The 17777-nt window shown below is 45.8% G+C and overlaps 2 protein-coding genes across 2 annotated transcripts; both read left to right on the top strand.

Annotated features, from left to right (window-relative positions):
* Positions 1–5298: 5298 nt before the first annotated feature.
* On the top strand, positions 5299–6663 carry LOC142031558 (actin-1-like). The gene is made up of 2 exons (XM_075029201.1): positions 5299–5344; positions 5639–6663. The coding sequence occupies exons 1-2, from the start codon at positions 5299–5301 to the stop codon at positions 6661–6663; spliced, it is 1071 nt and encodes a 356-aa protein (XP_074885302.1).
* Positions 6664–7393: 730 nt separating this feature from the next.
* Positions 7394–8527, top strand: LOC142031557 (actin-1-like). Its single transcript, XM_075029200.1, has one exon. It carries the CDS (start codon positions 7394–7396, stop codon positions 8525–8527), a length of 1134 nt encoding a protein of 377 aa, XP_074885301.1.
* The last annotated feature ends 9250 nt before the right edge of the window (positions 8528–17777 follow it).

The following is a 17777-nucleotide window of genomic DNA, read 5'->3' as shown; positions in this document are numbered from 1 at the left end:
GTCCTGGTACAGGAGTGGGTCCCGCTCCCCGCTCCCTGGTGCTGGTCGGTGCAGCTGCCCGCGGCACCACCAAGGAGGTTTGGTGCTGAAAGGGTCTTGGAGCCAGTATGAGGAGTCTGCGCCTGTCTCATGCTTTATGGGGACAGCAGACACCGAAACATCGAGTTTTAAAATGTTTTTGCTTCACGTCGCGTGGTGGAGCACCCAACCTTCTAGGCTCTGAGTTGCTTACTGAAACTTTTCGCAGCCCAGAGCTGCAGACGTTGGCGAGATGCGTGGTCTCAAGCAACTTAACAGCGTCCACTTCCAAGTGCCTGCTGGCCCGCTGCTTTCAGGAGCCCAACAGTCATCTCTCTTGGCCCCACTTGACTAAGCGTGACCCCCTGAGGGTGGCAAAGCCCTGTCGCAGTCCTGAACTTGACCCACCGGGCAGCTTCGCGTTCCTCGGGGGCTGCAGCCAAGGTGTCCTCCTAGGATGGGAGAGACCTCCCAGGTTCAGCCGTCCAGCCCTGGTCAAAGGAAGGAAGAACTACCCTTATCGTTTCTAATGGGCAAGGGTGCGGGCTCCAAAAATCTTCCCTTGCTGCGGCTTAAGCCCACCTCTAGCACACGGAGATCGGAGGGAAACCTCCTCTGGCCGAGCTGCTGCGTCAGGGCTGAGCTCCTGGAGCCACCCGTCGCTGGGCCAGGTCTTGGCAGCAGTTCTAACACCGAGACTGGCCGCAGGCGCGGGGTTGACTGCTGGGCTTGAGCATGGGAAACCCATATCGCAAGTCACAGATCTGGAAGGAAAATTGAAGAGGAGGATTTTGGCCATGTGGTGCCCATAAAAATGAATGCAAAATGTTTCGAAAGTATATGAAATCTGCAGATAGCGGGGTTTATGTTTCAAAAGTGTTGAATACTGAAAAAAAACCTCAACAGGAGTTTCAATAAACACGCGCAAGTGAGTCAGCAAAAAGATATAAAATCATCAGGAAAGGCCGAGTTTGTTTTAATATGGGGATTACTGTAAACACTAGGAGTGCATGGTAACAATTTGTAGCCCATGTGTTTTGAAATATCATAACTGGTGTCGATAAACACATTAAAATTCAACTTCAAAGAGCTTTGTGGACGTTTGGAGTGTCACGAAGACATTGCAAAATGGGGATTTTTAGATGGAAACAAGTATGGGAGCAATCAAACACAGCTCCTATGTGAAGAAAGGGATCTTGTCAAGTTGTTAGAGCTAAGCATCTGTGATGGTGATTATTGCTTCTTACTGGCTAAGAACTGCTCTCAGCCCCTGATTTCTTTCACACTGTCCCCCTTGCCTTCCACCCTGACCTGCTTGTTTGTCTCACCCACCTGTTAGGTCTCACTTCCCAGACCGAATTCTTTTGAGCAGGGCTGGCCCTTTGCTGTTTGTTTCTACAGTCCCTGGGAGAGCCTGACGGATTTCCAGGCATTATCACGACCTGAATAATAAATTCATTTTGTATCTGTACCAGAATGACTTGTGGCACAGAGTAAGTGGTGTCCTCGTGTGCTGACAGACTGACTTCGTAAAGGCGTCCATCATCGCCGCGGCATTTGATGTGCTCAATTCTTTCGTGCGCTGTGAACTGCCGGTCCAGGTTTTTAGGGCACGGGGAAGGCTGAGCAGTCTCCATTCTGTCTTCCCCACATATAGTTTCAATGGTGGTATTCTGAACAGAAGATTTTTGTCCTTCCTCATTCAAACTTCCTCTGGGTTGAAATACCTTCTTTTCCTCACTTTTTCTCCTGTAATATTTATTTCTGATGCGTTTGGATTCACTCCATAAATGCACTCCTATTTGTTGCACAAGTCATATGCATGCTCCGGGGAGATGGTTCTATAGCTGTGATCTTTCAGCTGTAAAAGCACAGACGTCTAACGCTTAAGCTGTAGCACTTTAATAAATCCTTTGGTTTGTTTCTGGGATACCCCAGAAAGTGCTAAATTACTACTACTGTACATAAAAAGGCAGCATACTTCCGTTTACATGAGACGCTGCCTTGAGACTCATGTCCACCACATGCCAGCCTCTTGTTTTTTTCTTATTTTCACCTTTTTGATGTATTTAATGCATTGCTTCGCAGCAAGCAAAAGTTCCAGCTTAAAATCCACTTGGAAAGCTGCCTTGGTCGTCCTGTTGACAGATCCACTGTCACAGAACTCTCTCTTAGCCAGCAGCCCAAACATCTGTCCTCCCCATCCAGAGAAGGTAATGGGGAAACTGTAAGCCAAGAAGATAATCAGCATTTTTTGGGGGGTAAACAAAGATGGAGGAGGCGTGCCCCAAAAAGGTGGTGGATGTAACTTGGCTAAGAAAGTTATTTTATGGAGAAATGAATGCCAATTCATCAAGTCCCTGTGAAGTTTTTGAAGGATAAGGCAGCTCTTCCTTGGAGCTGTATGTCCGAGATTTCCTGATAATCGTGTTAGCCAGCAAAATTAGTTGCCTGTAGGAAACTGAGAAAGACTCAGAGTGGAATGAGTTTGGGGAATGAACAAATTCCTTGCAATTGTCCCCTTTTTCTGTGAAACAGAAAAAAAATCATGATTCCATGGGTTTCATTAAGGGATTCTCTGATGAAGCATTACTATTTCTGGGGTTTCATGTGTATTTGGTGTACTATAATCACATCACTCAGCTGCTGCCCTGTACTGTGCCTGCTCAGAATGAGCTTACATCCAGAAAACAGTCATCTGAGGATGGCAAGACCCACACAAATGCAAAGGAAACACAGGTAAGATATCAAAATAATCCGGTATAGAAAGGCAGGGAGAGAAGCATCTCTCCCTCAGTCTCTGGTCCTACTTGTCTCTCATTTTGGTAACATTTTCTAGATGTGGAAAGACATCTACTCCTCCTGCTACAGGTGTTACACGTGACCCAGGCCCTCGGCATTTACGCAGGCGTAGAAACTGAGAGTTAGCTGATCCTTTTCCTTCTGGTTTTACCCCAGGTAAAGTCAGACCTTCCAAAGCTCATCACCCTTTTCTAGGTGCTTTCCAGCCTGGCCTGATTCACGCAGAATCTGCCCCGAGGGACATCTGTGTCTCCAGAATTCTCTGGACAGAGGATGGCTGTGGAGAAAGGAGAAGCCCTGGTTTGCCTGGGGGGGATCACTCTGCGCAGGCGACACGGTCAGTAAAGCAAAAAGATGTGCGTAAGCCGGTAGGTGAAAATGCATGCTCAGCACTGACATAAAGCAAGCAAGACTGGCCTATAAACAACTCGTTTAACTATCTATGGATTTATACAATCCAATGCCTGTGGGACAGAGGTCATTTATGGTTGGTATGTTGTGGGAATTGCGTTATTACTGTGTTTCCAATGTGCCTCTCAGCTTCGAGTTCATATTCCACCCCATTAAGAGGTGACAAACAGCGGATACCATCTAGTCAAGACGTTAGCGGCTCCTGTGGAATGGATTTGCTCGTCTCAGTTCAGTTCCTTATGTGTCTTTTCACAGCTGGCAGCCCCTGGCAAATGTCAAAGGCCAAAGACCGAGTGGCTTTCAGAAAATGAGCTATCTTTCCATTCCTGAGTGAGGACTTGTCATAACAGCATAAACTATACCACCAGGTGAGCACGAGAAATTTTTGATGTCTCATATTGTCTCTTCTATGAGTCCAATCTGCAGTACTTCAGCTAAACACAGTCATTTCCCTTGTTACAAACCCTATAGTAACAAAATTAATTCACACGTGCCCTTTTTAAGGTGATTTATGACAGAACCAATATGAGGGAACAGATGAGCATTCCTGCGTCTAGATTCAACTGCCATTTAATAATAATGCCAGTCAATATTCCCTTGTTTTAATACTCAACATCATGTTCAAAACGGAGTGCTTCGCTGTAAGCTGCATGCAGACCGTGCTGGATTAAATGGGGCTTCTAGTGCGATGCATATAACAACCTCTTAAATGATTAGGACACCTGTTGACATTAATATAGAAGCATGCATGAAAACAAGCGTGCCACACACTGAAATATATGTACACAAATATTAAGAGGATTAGAGAAATTGCTAAAATGGATAGGGTGGCATTTAACACAAACATGTCTGGAATCTAAGCAGAATGGAAATAACATACGCAGAGCTGATCCCTTGTTAGATGGCTTTTTTTTTTTAATAGCTCATATGGGGTATAAATGTCTCTGTACAAGGAGGTCATTTGCTTACGCTTAAAATTTCTGTTTAATATATATCTTTGTTTGGAATCTGCCTCTGATTCATAACTGCCTTCATTTAGTACCTGGCACCTTTGCCATGCGAGCTGCAGGAAAAAGTAATTAAATTTAATAGAAGCCACCCTTGCTTTGAAGCTGCCCTGGATTTAGAGCCACAAGGAGAAGCAATTAAACTCTGGCAGCCAAGGATTCAAACTGAAGTTATATAGTGATTTATTTTTTTTTTAAAGGAAATTTTCTCTGTAAATGGATTTGGATTGTCAGATCTTATTGGATTCAAAGCTATAGAAAATTTTCTTCTTTGGGAAATCTTCTCTTGAAGCAAAATTAAAACCAAAACCAAAACCAAAAAACAGTTAGATGGGAAATGGGGATCGGTTGTGAAGATCTAGGATATTTTTCATCCTTTTGAACAAACTTCCAAAAAAGAGTTTGTTCTCAGCAAAGTGCTGAATGGAAAAGGGAAGCATGGAAGGAAGACATCTGCACGCCTGTTTATTTGCAGGCAGGTCAGCTTGTCAGCAGCCTAGGATATAGATTCATTATGGGAAGGAATTTCTTTGCACTAGAAGGCATCATAAGCATTGTTTAAAGCTGTCAGGGTTTTTTAAACCAGTAAGAGGCAGAGATTATTATTTTACTTTTGTGATTATACAAAAAAATAGTCTTTAAATTAAGAAACAAGGACAGGAAAAAATATTCCAGAATGCCATAATCAGTGTCAAACATAGTTCTTACTATTCAAAAATATTTTTCAGAGTTTCCTGTAAAGGATCAGAAAGGATTCAGCTGGAAAAGGTCTGCTTCCAGTGCAGACGTCATTCAGAAAAACAAACTGGTAATTCAGTTAATATTTCCAGGGAGACAAAATTGTCCTAATCCTCACCAACCCTTGGAAATATTTGTAGAGTCTTAGCTAAGCCAGAGGCACACGTGAAAAATTTAATTATTGTCATGCACGTATTTTGCAATACATGCTTTTCTATTCTGAGGAAAAAAATGCTCTCGGTCTCATTACAGGGGTATGTATATTCATGGGCCCTGACCTGTGGATCAGACTCGGTGAATTGATAGTCCTCTGGCTGGAGTCATGGTAAAGCTACTCTGGCCATATCCAGGGAAGTGTCTGGGATCAGGTAACTTGCTGAGAAAATGTATTATGGTATCACTGGCCATTGTGAGGCAGCTGGGTGCAGACATGCTGGAAACAGCAAGCTCCACATCCCCGAAAAGACTTGCCTAGCCATGGTGACCAGCTTGTAAAAGGGAAGGGGCAAGAGTGCCAGGGAGCCGCTCTGGGGAGCCGTCAGCTCTGCAAAGAATGTTTGACCCCGGCGTTTTGGATGTGCCGGCTGTAATCTTTGACAATGGGTCCGGGTTATTCAAAGCGGGTATCGCAGGTGAGAGCAGCCCAAGGTCTGTCTTTACAGCAATTGTTGGTCGCTCAAAAGTCAAAGCTACGATGCTGGGAGCAGGACAGAAAGAATGTTACATTGGCGAAGAAGCTCAGTCCAAAAGAGGGATCCTGTCTTTGAATTATCCAATTGACCATGGCATAGTTACCTGCTGGGATGATATGGAAAGGATCTGGAGACACGTCTATGACTATGAGCTGAGAATCAAAGCCAGCGAAAGGCCGGTGCTGCTGACTGAAGCCCCCCTCAACCCTCTGCAGAACCGGGAAAAAATGACAGAGATCATGTTCGAAGGCTTCATGGTGCCCGCTATGTACGTTGCAGTCCAGGCAACTCTGGCACTCTACGCGTCAGCCCGCATTACTGGAATAGTCATGGACAGCGGGGATGGTGTTACCCACACTGTCCCCATATATGAAGGATACTGCTTATCCCATGCTGTCTCCAGGCTGGATATTGCTGGCCGGGATGTCACGGAATATTTTATGAAGCTTCTTTTGGAGAGTGGACACACTTTTGTTAGCACAGCTGAAAGGGAAATTGTGAGGGATATCAAAGAGAAGTTGTGCTACGTAGCCTTAGACCCCGTCCAAGAAATGAAAGCAAGGCCAGAAGAAATCATGAAAGAATACAGATTGCCTGACAGCAATATCATCCAGATAGGCAACCAGCTCTTTCGTGCACCAGAGACTCTTTTCGTGCCTGCAAACATTGGAGTTGAAGCTCCCGGCGTGCACAAAATGATCTTCAACAGCATCATGAAGTGCGACATCGACGTGCGCAGGAATCTTTACTGTAACATCCTGCTCTCGGGTGGGTCCACGCTCTTTCCCGGCCTGGAGGAACGGATCCTGAAGGAGATGAAGCTGCAAGTGCCCGCTGGCATGTTTGTGAGGATCATCGCACCCCCTGAGAGAAAATACTGCGTGTGGATTGGGGCCTCCATCCTCACCTGCCTGACATCTTTCAAACAAATGTGGGTCACCATGAGCGATTACAAGGATGTTGGGGCAGCTGTCATTCACCGAAAATGCTTTTGAGGAGAACGTCAGACCAAGAGAATGGCTTGTTACAGCAACGCCGGAGCGCGAAACGCTCCTGAGAGCTGACTGACCTAAAAGGGGCTGCAGCTGGCTGTGCGTTTATTAGCTGACAAAACCTGCATGAAAATAAAACATTAAAAACATTGGTAACGAGGATCTTATTGTTTAGCATCTCCCTTCCCCTCCGCAGAGTTTACAGGTGCGCGCATGTCCCAGGGATGCCGTAACTCCTTAACTGACACACAGCCTGCCTTGGAGTCACCTGGGGATCAGCGCACCTCCACTCCTGGGAGATTCTTCCCTCTAAGGTCTTTGAGATATCTGGGGTTTGTATTCTAAACCTAGCGCTCATGTTATTTTTGACCTCATTAAAAATGTTTCCTTTAGAAACCCAGCAAAACCCCAAACAGAATCCAAATATAAATCAATGCAAATGCAATTACTGTAACCGACCCTCCTCTGTGCCTGAGGGTCTGAAAAAAATCCATCGATTCTCTGCTGTAATTTATCCGGGAAGCAAGAACACCCAGTTTCACTTCCAAATACTAGCCCTGAATCAAAATGCTCCGCACCGCCGGCTCCCTGGAGGAAGCAGCGTTGCCGGTGCAGCTGCGGAGGATTGTGAGCTCGGCGGAGAGGTGCCTATTTGGGACTGGGGGATCTAGAACGTTTCGGAGATGCTCTGTGCCAGCAGCCGCTGCCAGGGACGGCACCCATCCTGCCCAGGATGTCTGACTCGGAGGCGGCAGGGACCCGCGCAGTGATTTTTGACATTGGCTCTGGACAGTGTAAGGCTGGTCTGTCAGGGGAACAGGCGCCCCGTTCGGTTATATCTACTGTTGTGGGATACCCCAAATTCAAACTTGTCATGTTTGGGGTGAGACATAAAGACTGCTATATCGGGGAAGAAGCCCAGTCCAAAAGAGGCATTTTGTCTTTCACTTACCCCATGGAAAATGGGGTAGTTACGTCCTGGGATGACATGGAGAAGATTTGGAGATATCTGTATGAACAAGAACTCAAAATGAAACCGAGTGAGAGGCCAGCCCTGCTGACCGAGACCGCTCTCAATCCTTTGTGGCATCGAGAAAAAATGGCTGAGACGATGTTCGAAAGCTTCCAGGTGCCTGCCCTTTTCGTGACTCTGCAGGCGCTAACAGCCCTGTACGCCTGTGCCCGCACAACCGGACTGGTCCTGGACAGTGGTGACGGTGTCACCGTCACGGTCCCAGTCTACAAAGGCTGTTACCTGCTACACGGCATTACCAGACGGGATTTTGCAGGCAGAGGTGTAACCAAATACCTTGCTAGGCTCCTCTCGGAGACCGGGCACTCCTTCGTAAGCACGGCAGAGAGAGAAATTGTCAGGGATATGAAGGAGAAGCTGTGCTATGTTGCTTTAGATCCTAGCCAAAATATGCAGGAAAAGCCTGAAAAACTTATGTGCGAGTACATTCTCCCTGACGGAAGGGCTGTCAAGGTAGGAGACCAGCTATTCCGAGCTCCTGAAACGCTTTTTGTGCCCACAGAGGCAGAAATCCCAGGGCCAGGGGTTGGGAGGATGGTCCTCCAGAGCATCGCCAAGTGTCGTGAGCATATCCAGCCCGACATGCTAAGGAACGTGCTGCTATCGGGCGGATCGACTCTTTTCCGAGGTTTCAAGGAAAGGCTTCTGAAGGAGCTCCAGACAGGAATTCCCAACACAAGTCCTGTCAAGATCATCTCACCGCAAGATCGGATGTACTCTGTGTGGATCGGTGCTTCCATCCTTGCCAGCTTAAGAACGTTTAGGAATATGTGGGTTACCAGAGAAGACTATGACGAGGTTGGACCAACAGTACTCCAGAGAAAATGCTTTTGAAAATTTCAGTAGGACCATCCAGGAATTTTTTTTCAGTGCCAATCTGAACAGCTGGAGGGCAGTTAATAAATCAGTACAAAAATAATTGATTTATAGTAAGTGATTTTATAGCTTGCTAAAGAAAGGTCCCTTGTGCATTGGGTTGAAGAAAGAGTCCTTGTTCAGAGGTTTTTTGCTATCCAAGATGTTGGTTTTAATTCTAGAAATGTGTTGATCCCTGCTAGAACTGCAAACAGTTTGTCAGACTTTTAAACACTTGAGAACAAGTCACCTCCATCCCATGCCCGTGGGGGCTGGCTCCTTGCCATTCACCGTAAACTTCCAAAGAGTGGAAAGAGACCTCTGATGCAGAAATAGAGGGCTCAAGGGTATTGCTGACCCTTCAGCACAGCACTGGAGATCTCCTGTAGCAGCCCTGGAGGAGCTCAGAGGGGTCCGAACTTCTAAATTTGTTTTTGCTCACCAAACGAAAATGTGTTGATCCGGCTGTTAAAGCAGAGCTCTCGGACCTGGAATATCTCCGTGCTATTAGCGGCCTTGCCATGTGATTTGCTGTGTCACATCCCGTAAACCATTACCTCCGTTTGTCCATCGGTGGGTTTCACTAATATTCTAGCATAAGGACTAATGCGAGAGTACATTTACATAACCTAATATAATGTTAATTAAAATTAGTACATTAATCAGAGGGCGCAAGGTGAAAGGTATCTAGTTTGGGTTTATTCTTAGTGGACTCCTGAACAAATGTTTTGATGTCAGGCATCTAAGAGAAGGTGGAGGTATTGGTTCCTAGCCGACACCGATTCTCTTTTGGGAAAAGCCAAATATGTTAGGAGAAAGTGTTATTCCTCTACTGCATCACTGAGAGCTAGGGAAAGCGACAAAATAATCCTGCAACTATTTGCTTGAACTACTAACCAAATCTGCCTTGCCAAGCTCAATTTTTGTAAATAATTCCACCAAATAAGCTTAACTAGCGTAAACGTCATGGCTAGCTGATTGGATTTCCAAAGCGAGCTATGAAATTCATAACAAAGGTGTGAATTTTCAGCAGTGAAATTTGCATCCATATAAACAACTTGAAAATTATGCATTTACAGAGATCATCTTTACCCACATCTGCAAATATACGCCCTGCATCCAGTCAGGCAATAGAAATCTCGTCATAATTTGTGAAACTGATTAGCAGCATGATTTATATATTGTTCAAAAATTATTTGAAAAAAAACCCGCTCGGGATATACCTGAGAACTTCTTGAATTTGTTCAAGACTAACGTGAAAATAGGAAGAGAGCTGAAATCTGTCTTGTTAATTATTCAGTACAGTGTCTGGCTGTTTTCATTCAGCTCCGGAGATGAATCTTCAAACTCATTGATGCCCTCTGCTGCCTTGGGACTGATTAGTCATCTATCGCCTCCTCTCGCTGCCCTTTGAAGAATCACAACACGCTTTTCCTTTTCTACAAGACATTTACAAGTGCTCCGAAGAGAGGCACATCTCGCCCTGCGTTCAGTTGTGCACCGAGCCCTGGAGCCCTTCCCCAGCGGGGCGAGAGGGCAAATAAAACGGGCTGAAAGACCCAGCGGTGAAGGATGCCGGCAGGGAAGCGGAGGACGATTTGTGGATGACTCCAGCAGTAAATGCAGCGAGGCTCACCTAACTTCATTTTCCCCAATGATCAGACTGAAAGCATAAAGCAAAGAGTCTGGAGAAAAACACATAGCTTTCCTGCTCCACTTGGGCCCTAAGACTTCAGAGGGTTGAGATATATATTACTCCATCAAGTTAATGCAAGTATTCAGAGTGCTTTTAGAGCTGTTATGAAATCAGAATCAGCAGTCTTGGATCTTTCTTCTATTACAGTATGTTACCTTCTAGCAGCCCACTGGAAATGTGTAAACAAATGAGGTACAACTGTAGACAGTTTAAATATTTTACAGCTCACTGACTTCCATATGAGGAGGGATTTGCAGTAACTTAAGTGTTTAGACTCCTGCCCCAATAATCTAATGCAAATAAAAATGCAAAAAAACAGTGTGCTGGAAAGCAGAGGGAACCTGAGTGAACAGTGCAACTCAAGGCTGCTGTCAGGAAGGAGAAAAGAAAAGCAAAGAGGGTGATAACTCTGCAAACCCAGATGCAGACACAAAACGTGTTTGGAGAGTGACACCTAGCAGAGCTCTGTGTGTGCTTTTAACGAGATCTCACCCTTGCACAACAAGATATTGCCTGATGTAATCCAGGATGGATTCATCGATACCAAACTTGTTTTACATCGAGGGACCTGGTTCAGCTCCTCCCTGCTGAAAATCATTCAACAAACCATTATTACAGGTATGTAACACCCACAGTACTGGTTTGGCCTGGCTGTTTCCATTTACCTCTTAGACATGACTTTGCTCAAGGGCACGCAACAAGATAGCAGAAGTTGGCACATGTTCCATGACTCCAGACTTCATATCAGCCTCTTCAGTCTCTTGGTCACCTTGTGTTTCCATCACTGCACAGGGCACTGGAAATTCATTGCTTCGTTTATATTTCACTTTTGCTTTGGAGAAGTCTGAGGTCTTAATCATTTGGGACCTTATTCCCTTGGCCCTCATGCCATAAAAAATGAGTTTCAGGAATCCTCCCTCTACCTGTTCCCTGGATACACAGAGGATTTATACTGTAAAGGCCTGGGATCTTTCTAGCCTCAGGAAAGCAACACTAGTCTGGTGAATATAGGACTGCTTGCAGGGATTAGAGAGCCCTGAGTTAATTCCTAGGCTTGCCGCTGATAAATTGTGGAAAGAAAAGTTTAATCTTGGGCACATCAGGCATTGGTTCCCACTTTTAAACACCCTTCTTTTGTTCCATCCTTTACTTGTCCTGCAAGCTATTTGGGGTAAGAGCTGTCTCTTGCTTTAAGAGCACGTATCAGTGCAAAGATCTGGGACTTTGGGGCCACAAGATCAGAAACACAAAATCATTTGTGAAGTTTGCACTGGAATTACATAAAAATCTCAGTCTGCTCCGGTGTCATGGTTTAACCCCAGCCGGCAACTAAGGCCCACCCAGCCGCTCGCTCTTCCCCTCCCCGGTGGGATGGGGGAGAGAATCAGAAAAGTGAGAAAACTCATGGGTTGAGATAAAGGCAGTTTAATAGGTAAAGCAAAAGCCATGCATGCAAGCAAACAAAGCAAACCAAGGAATCCATTCCCCGCTTCCCACGGGCAGGCAGGTGTTCAGCATCTCCAGGACAGCAGGGCTCCAGCACATGTAATGGTGACTTAGGAAGACAAATGTCATCGCTCCGAATGTCCCTCCTTCCTTCTTTTTCCCCCAGCTTTATATGCTGAGCGTGACGTCGTATGGTCTGGAATATCCCTTGGGTCAGTTGGGGTCAGCAGTCCCGACTGTGTCCCCTCCCAACTCCTTGTGCCCCCCCAGCCTGCTCGCTGGTGGGCTGGGGTGAGGAGCAGAAAAGCTCTTGACTCTCTGCAAGCCTACTAGCTACTATGAAGAAAATTAACTCTATCCCAGCCAAAACCAGCACATCCTGGTAATTTTTCCCCTCCCTCCCCAAGTCTCATTTAAGTTTCAATCTAGCAGCAGCTCTTTACTTTCTTTTACATGTCAAACAATTCAACATTTTGCACCTCCCCTGTGAATTTAAAGGTTTTATTGGTATGCGATAATGTCAGCCTGGGACAATGCACACTGATTACCCAAACCAATGTGATTCTTTTCACCCTGCCCATTTTTGGTTGCGAGCTCTGGAGAACTGTACAAGAGCTCTTGCTTTCTCTCTCTCCTCCCTGTTATCATAAGCACAATAAAAAGGCTGGGTTCAAATATACGCTAGACAAATAATTATCTTTATTATTGAAAACTCCTGTCCCCTGCCCTCGCCTGTTCTGAGCTGCGTGAGAACACTGCTGTAAAAGTGCCCTCGCTTCTGCCTTGGCGGGTCTCGAGGAGGAGGGTGGTGGGCAGCTTGTTCTGAAAGCAGCTGGATAGAGAATGCCAAGTACATCTTGTCAGAAAGGGCATGGAGGAGGGTGGGGAAATGACCCCCTTCGTTAGGGCACGGTATGGCGAGGCTTGACCTTACAGAAGTTCGGAAACGCTGCGCTCGCAGGCTTACCACGCGAGGGCTGGTAGCCAGGCTTAGCAAGCGAGGTCAGATCCGAGCTGTCTGGGTAAGTTAGGTGTTTCTTCACCATCCATGGTCAGAATGAAGGGATGCCAGCAGGCCAGCGCGCGCAGCCTACCACCGACAAAACCACGGCAATCGTCAAAGATGCTCAGCGACGTGGCTGTACGGAGCAGTAGCCATCTCAAAGACCAGCGGAGACCCGGAGGGGCCAGGAATGCTGAAGAAGGAGCGGTGAGGCTAAAGGATCTGCAGGAGGCAGACTTTGCAGGGGGGAAACAAGCTCTGTGGACCCTTAGAAGCGGCCAGAAAGGGTAACGGCGTTACCAAAGGCAGAGAAATACCAGTCCTGCAGTTGAGCGTGGGCAGCTCCGTCAGTTCATTTACAGAGCAACTGGCAGGCCCACCTCCGTTTCTCCAACTTTGGAAACATCCCGGTGAGTACCTGACTATGAGGGGTTTGACGTGAAGGAGGTAAGAACATTCCAGAGCTCTTCCCAGCGGAGATGTTGCTACACGGAGTAAGATGTAGCTCTGGGTGAGAGAGGCTCTGCAGTCATTATACACGTACCCACACGGACACGTGCCCCCGCATGTACACACACGTGCACGCGCGCGCACACACACACACACACACTGATTTTATTAAGCCATTCCATGCAAGTATTTTATATATGTATATATTTTTTTTATTTGGAAAACTTCAGAGTGCTTTTTTTCACACACAGTAAAGTTAGCTTTGCTGAGATTCATTAGTCCCCTTTCCCCCTGTGTGTAAATGGATCTCTCTCAGTTATGCAATGCAAGGGTACACAACCATGAAAAGTGCAGAGGCAGCCAAAAAAAGCATTGTTCTGAACGCGGACGTGTAAAATATTCATATTCAATAATAAAAAAATAAAAAAAACCAGCCCTTAATAAAAAATTCACGGCGTAAAATATGCATTGTCGTTCCATCCCCAGGGCTGCAGCAGTTTCCAGACCAACATGTTACACGGGTTTTCACTGCCTTGTTTTACTCAATTAATTCAAAACCAATTCACTCGCAGACATCCCAGTATTAGGTGCCTAAATTGATTCTGATTTCTCTAAGGGCAGTGTATCTATGACTACAGTAATAGCTGGTAGAAGCTGCGACCGTTCAAAGCATCCAACACGTAGGCTCAACGGTACATAGGGCAAAGCTGACCCTGTTCCTGATGGCATCCATACATCGACATGCCGTGCTGGGCATGGATGCACAAACCAGCTCCGAACAAGCAGGAGAGCTCTTTTAGGAGGGTGCTCGGACCACCTCGGTACCCCTCGTATCTTGAAGGAGAAAATTAGCCAACTGTTAACGTGGCTGAGCAGCTCTCCGTAGCGGAGGGAGCGCTTTTGGAAGGAGCTGAGACATCTCCGTGCAGCGCTGCCCTGCACCCCGCAGAACCACCTGCGGAGCTTTGCCCATGAGGCTGAAGAACAGAAAGAATCTTGTCACCGTTTTACCAAAGGGAAACACGGACAGGTGGAAATAACCGCCTGGCTCAGGTCCTGACCAAAGCGTGTAGCAGAGCCAGGAATTTAACTTAGATTTTTCTGCATCCCCGTCTAGTGTCGTAGCTGCAAGGCCCAACCTTGCAGCTATATATACTATAGCTATATATACTATATATATAGTATATATTTATATATATAGTATATATAGTGTGTATGTATATATACACACTAGTATATATAGCCATATATTATATATATATACTATATATATACTGTATAGCTATATATACTATTTGTTTCTGCTCAGGAACGTGTCGTCAGGCAGTAGGTCCGCTAAAGAGATGAAGCCCAAGACCTCTCATCCAAGCAAAGGGGGGGCTGCTGCTGTTTCCACCCTACCCGCTCGGCTGGGTTTAGATCTTCGACACACTGTGCCGCTCTGCCTTGCAGAGGGTCTCACGCCGGTTTATATCGCCACGCTCCTCTGGACACTGATGCCAGGGGAAGCTACCATTTCGTGCATTCATTTTGCGTGAATTGCATTTGGCAGACTTTGTCTCGTGTCCTTGGTGGCAAAACTGGAACTAAACCACCGATGCCCTGCTTCCGTAGGTGCGCTGCGCTGCTTCGTGTAACTAGGGGCTGCGCTGCTCCTCAGAGCCCAGCAGTAAGGGAGAATATTAAAGTGATATCATAAATGTTGCTAAAGAAAAGAGAACTTAGGAACAAGGGGAAGGGTTTTGAACTTAAAATATTGTGCCTGGCACTTAAATTTTATGAAGATATATGGGAGAAAAGAATGAGAAGCTCCAAAACAACCAATGCTTCAGATGTTTCTTTTATCTAAAGTATAGCTAGTTAAATGTTTTACATAGAACAAGTCCCAGGGAGCATAAATCAGGGGATGTATGCTATGTTTTATAAAGACCTCAAAATATAAGTTCCTTACCTCCCACGTTCTCAGGCCAAATATTTTAAATGGAAAAGCATGTGGGACAATAAGTATGTATATTACCCATGCCTTTAATGACCATTCCCACCAAGGTGATTTGTTCTGTGTCCACAGTCTGAAATTTATATACAAGGAAAGGGAAGAACAGAAAAAAAACCTTTGAAAAATCTGATGCTGGAGAAATTGTGACCACAACTGATAGCACGGAAGTAATGGAATGTGCTGTGATGTGACAGCTGTCAGTCACGTTTGAGATTTTTCCGCTTGGTGGAAAAAAGTGGCAGAAACAGCCCTTTCTCACTGCAAGCTCCAGATATACCTCAAATGGCTGTCAAATCTTAAAAGGGAACTGGGAGAATTAAGTATCTTCACTGACTTTGAGTATCATTCTCATTTGCCCTTGCCTGTTAATTTTCCAATGGTTTTGGATAAAATGCATTTATCTTCTTGAATCGTGCTTCTATGTATGGGGTAACAAAAGTAAAACTAACTCACCGTGGCTGTAAGGGTTGCATCGTGCAACCTAAAAAAGGCCTAAATCCCAGGTCTGAATCCTGCTGCTGGGGCACATCAGCAAAAAGGCAGAAGAGGCCGTTGCTTAAGGGCTGAGTGTTAGTAAGGCCGGCTAAGAGAGCTTCTGCCAGCTCTCCTGGGCGGCCGAGAAAGCCGAGGAGCAACGGGATTCCCTGAGGATGCCGACGGTCGAGTTGGCTCGTCGGTGCTGACGGGGCAGCCTGGAGAGCTCTGCTTCCCTCCAGTTTTTTGCTTCTTTATTCTCTGTGGCCGTGCAGACTCAAAGACTAACATGATAAGAGATCTCCCTCTTTTGCAAGACCTCCTGACAAATCGTTTTCCTGGCTCTCAAACGCCTGCCCACGCTTTCCTCCTTTATAGTTTTCGGGGCCGTGCAATGGGAATGTGCCAAGCGGCGTGCATCTTGCTGGGAAAGCCAGCGGCGCGGTGGTTTCTGTTTGCAGACCCCAAGAACGGCTGCAGGTTTGCAACCCCACCCGCCGTAGTCGTCTTGGATGCGATTTATTGTGTCTCGTGACGCCCTCTGCTTTATTCTGGTGTCTGAGAAGGGAGGAGGATGTTCTGAGAGCCTTCGCATGGCCGGCCGCACGAAACCACATCCTCGCCATCCCAAAGTTCAGAACATCTGTCTTAATTTGTCTGGCCCTCAGCGCTGCGCTTTTGCAGCCTTTGAGAATTTACTGCTTGTTTTTGCAATGAATCTCCCTCACCAAGAATGGAGAGGGGAATTTGATGGTGTTAGAAAACATGACTCTCCCTGCGGTTCTCAAGACATCTTGGATCAAATGTAACCCTGCTAATGTCAGAGCCTCAGACTAAGCAAGGAACCACTGGTGAGCCACTTAGTCCTTGTAATGCAGATGAGCTGAGAAGATTTGGAAAGTTTCAGCTCTTCAGATCCTTTGGTACCCTGACAAATCCAAAGGGAAATACACGCGCTGCCAAAGTTGTTTCTATGGGTCATTCCCGAATTCCTACAGAAAACAGTATTTCTCAGAACAACACAGCAGAACTATTAAACAGTGCTGGTGGTCTGATGACATTCTCTGAAGTACTGTCTTTCAGCCAAAGTAATATATATTTCCTAGAAGCACATGCCCCTAGAGGAAGAAATCATGGACTTTTAAGGTATCCAAGACAATAGTCCAGATGCTGATTTCAGCCACACTGTTTTAAACCCACTGTATTCAGCGGATTTACTTTGAAACTGGTTTGGTGTTTTTTTTAACTGATGTGAGATCATTTTTCCTTTATGAGGGGAAGAATGGATCCCTGCATATCCAGAGTAACTGGGTAACGTCCAGCTTGCCCTCTTGGAGGTTTTATTTCCAGATCTGTCAGAGTTTTTCTAAGGCAAGTCACCAAGATCTGGATTCATCCCATCTAACCTTTTACAACTAAAGCAAATAACTTTAAACTCCAGTTAAGAAGATAAACAGTGGAGAGAAAGAGAGAGACCCCACCTACCTACGAGCTGCTGGGCTTTTATCACTCTGCATTTACTGAAGAGAAAAGCTTTTGGGACTGCGTTCCTAATTTAGTTGTCGTCTTTATGCGTATCAGTGACACTGAATCTGAGCCTTTGCCTTCCTGAGCCTCAGTTCCAGTTGTGTGATACTTAAATGCTGTGGAAAACGTTCAAGAAATTTAGAGCATACATTTTCAGAGAGAGATTATTTTTGTTATGAGAAAGTTGTATCTATCTGAAGGCTGGAAGAAATGAACAAACAAAAATGTTACCTCGGATGTTTAAAGGCAAAACCAGATTAAGTCAAAGTAGTTCCTATTTGAGGTGGTGATGTTGTAGGGCTGAGCTGTGTCCTGCTTCAGGCAGATTTCCCTGACATGGAATGTATGCTAGCTTTCAGGTACTCCACTCCGCCTGGTCAAATACTCAGAGGTGGTGTCACCATCAGAGAGGGAGGGGGAAAAAGGCAAAATGAGGCCTGTAAAGAAAATATATTGAAATAAATGAAACCTTATAAAGACCTAGACTCTTCACTTCCTCAAAGCCCCCACTTCTAGTGTCTGAATGCCTCACATCCTCATTACATGCAGTTAATTAGCCGTGCAGCTGACAGGCAGAGCGAGCTCTGGGTGAAGTACGGTTTGGGATACCTGGCAGGGGACGGTCTGAGCTGCCTGC

Source organism: Buteo buteo, chromosome 5 (genome assembly GCF_964188355.1).
Source record: "Buteo buteo chromosome 5, bButBut1.hap1.1, whole genome shotgun sequence".
NCBI classification, from domain to species: domain Eukaryota; kingdom Metazoa; phylum Chordata; class Aves; order Accipitriformes; family Accipitridae; genus Buteo; species Buteo buteo.
The sequence above is the reverse complement of the archived record's forward strand: the minus strand, read 5'-3'. Positions and strand labels throughout refer to the sequence as shown.